Genomic DNA, 2,500 nt, shown 5'->3' with positions numbered 1-2,500 from the left:
CCGTGAGGTGATGGTCTGGTGTTGTGTTTGTGTTTACTTTATAACCGTGAGGGGACGGTCTGGTGTTTGTTTGTGTTTACTTTATAACCGTGAGGAGACGGTCCGGTGTTTGTTTGTGTTTACTTTATAACCGTGAGGTGATGGTCTGGTGTTGTGTTTGTGTTTACTTTATAACCGTGAGGGGACGGTCTGGTGTTTGTTTGTGTTTACTTTATAACCGTGAGGAGATGGTCTGGTGTTGTGTTTGTGTTTGTGTTTACTTTATAACCGTGAGGGACGGTCTGGTGTCGTGTTTAGTTTTGCCTGGTTCACTGACCCCCGCCACCGCCGGCATCACCCACCTTTATCTCCGCTGGCTTGTAGTGGAGGCGGTTCTTGTCCTCGTTGGCCGTGCGGTAGCCGTCGCGGAGGAAGCGCTTGAAGCCGTACTTGCCCTTCAGCTTGCGCACGATCTTGTCCAGCGTCTGGGAGTACAGGGCGTCGTCGTCCACGGCGAAGGCTGGGTAGCTGATGCATGGCAGGAGGGCGGCGTCCGTGTTCTGAAAGGTCAAAGGGCGCCGTCACAGACACGCACGTGCGGGGCGACCCCTCCACTTAATGCCTCCCCTTAATGCTCCCCTTAAGCACTTTCACAAAGAGGTCCCTTTGGCAACCCACCCCCCCCTCCCCCATCACTAAAGACAGGATAAGTGACCAGCTCATCACCCCCCCCCCTCCCTCATCACCCCCCCCCCCTCACCCCCCTCCCTCCCTCATCACCCCCCCCTCCCTCATCACCCCCCCCCTCCCTCATCACCCCCCCCCCTCCCTCATCACCCCCCCCCCCCCTCCCTCATCACCCCCCCCCTCCTCATCACTAAAGACAGGATGAGCGACCAGCACACCACCCACTCAGCTCCTGCCAATGGACCCGACGCCATTACGCCAAAGGACACCTTCATTACACATTAGCCCCCGTTTCACATGGAATTAAAAAAGGATAAATGGTATTAGCTGAATAAGGCTAGACCATCAACATCCCAACACCTTCCCCCATCACCCCCCCTCCCCATCACCTCCCCCCCCATCACCTCCCCCCTCCTCCACTGCCAACAGGAAGTCCTTTTCCTCATAGAGTACTCTCATCAGGGAAGATGGGGGGGGGGGGGGGGTTGATGACGGAGGGGGGGGTGAAGTACTCTCATCAGGGAAGATTAAATAATCGTGACCCTAACACATGACACAGAAGTGTGTGTTGAGATCGTGACCCTAACACTAACACATGACCCAGGTGTGTGTGTGTTGAGATCGTGACACTAACACTAACACATGACACAGATGTGTGTTGTGACCCTGACACACACACATGACCCAGATGTGTGTGTGTTTGGAGGATGAAATGCTGATGTTACTCACATGAGACCTGGACTCCCTGGGCAGGAGGGAACACAGGGTCTGTCTGTTCCGATTGTGAGCGTCCAGATCCACAAAGATGACCGACCACGAGCAGCCCTGCACAGAAGATGCACACACACACACACACACACACACACACACACACACACACACACACACACACATGAGATGAGTGACCACGAGCAGCCCTGCACAGAAGATGCAAACACACACATGGAGATGAGCGACCACAGACACAGACACAGACACACACACAGACACAGACACAGACACACACACACACAGACACAGACACAGACACACACACAGACACACACGCACACACACACACACACACACACACAGGCGTTCAGAGAGAAGTCCGAACAAAAGCCACACGCCAGTGAACCCTCTCAGCAATCTGGCAGCTGGTCAAAGCCATTGTGCTGGGAGTGATCTACTGATCCTGGGGGGCACGGTGGCACGGCGGCACGGCGGCACGGCGGCACGGCGGCGGGCATTTGTTGGTGGAGTGGCTGGCATCACACAACAGCTGTGTGGATCTGCACACACACTCCCAGCACACACACATACACACTCCCAGCACACACACACATACACACTCCCAGCACACACACACATACACACTCCCAGCACACACACATACACACTCCCAGCACACACACACATACACACTCCCAGCACACACACATACACACTCCCAGCACACACACACATACACACTCCCAGCACACACACATACAGACTCCCAGCACACACACACACACACACTCCCAGCACACACACATACACACTCCCAGCACACACACACATACACACTCCCAGCACACACACATACACACTCCCAGCACACACACATACACACTCCCAGCACACACACATACACACTCCCAGCACACACATACACACACACTAGTAGTACCATCAGGCCTGGGGCGACTGGAAGCCTTTGGTTTATAAATTAAATACATTCAGCCCACGGGGGTTGAGAGAGAGAGAGGATTTAAGAGATACCACACACTCAGCAACACACACAGACACACACACTCAGCAACATACACACACACTCAGCAACAGACACACAAACAGAACTCACACACACACA

At 54.2% G+C, this 2,500-nt stretch overlaps 1 protein-coding gene across 1 annotated transcript in view; it reads right to left on the bottom strand.

Annotated features, from left to right (window-relative positions):
- phkb (phosphorylase kinase, beta) overlaps window positions 1-1,512 on the bottom strand; it is a gene marked incomplete at its 5' end in the record, with an annotated part of 61,357 nt that extends 59,845 nt beyond the window's left edge. Inside the window, 2 exons of the mRNA XM_031568733.1 lie at window positions 342-539; window positions 1,396-1,512. Of these exons, the coding sequence (XP_031424593.1) occupies window positions 342-539; window positions 1,396-1,512 (315 nt within the window). The remainder of the gene's footprint in view (window positions 1-341; window positions 540-1,395) is intronic.
- Between the last annotated feature and the right edge of the window lie 988 nt (window positions 1,513-2,500).

Source organism: Clupea harengus, chromosome 6 (genome assembly GCF_900700415.2).
Source record: "Clupea harengus chromosome 6, Ch_v2.0.2, whole genome shotgun sequence".
Classification (NCBI taxonomy): Eukaryota; Metazoa; Chordata; class Actinopteri; order Clupeiformes; family Clupeidae; genus Clupea; species Clupea harengus.
This window is presented reverse-complemented; position numbering and strand designations above follow the sequence as displayed.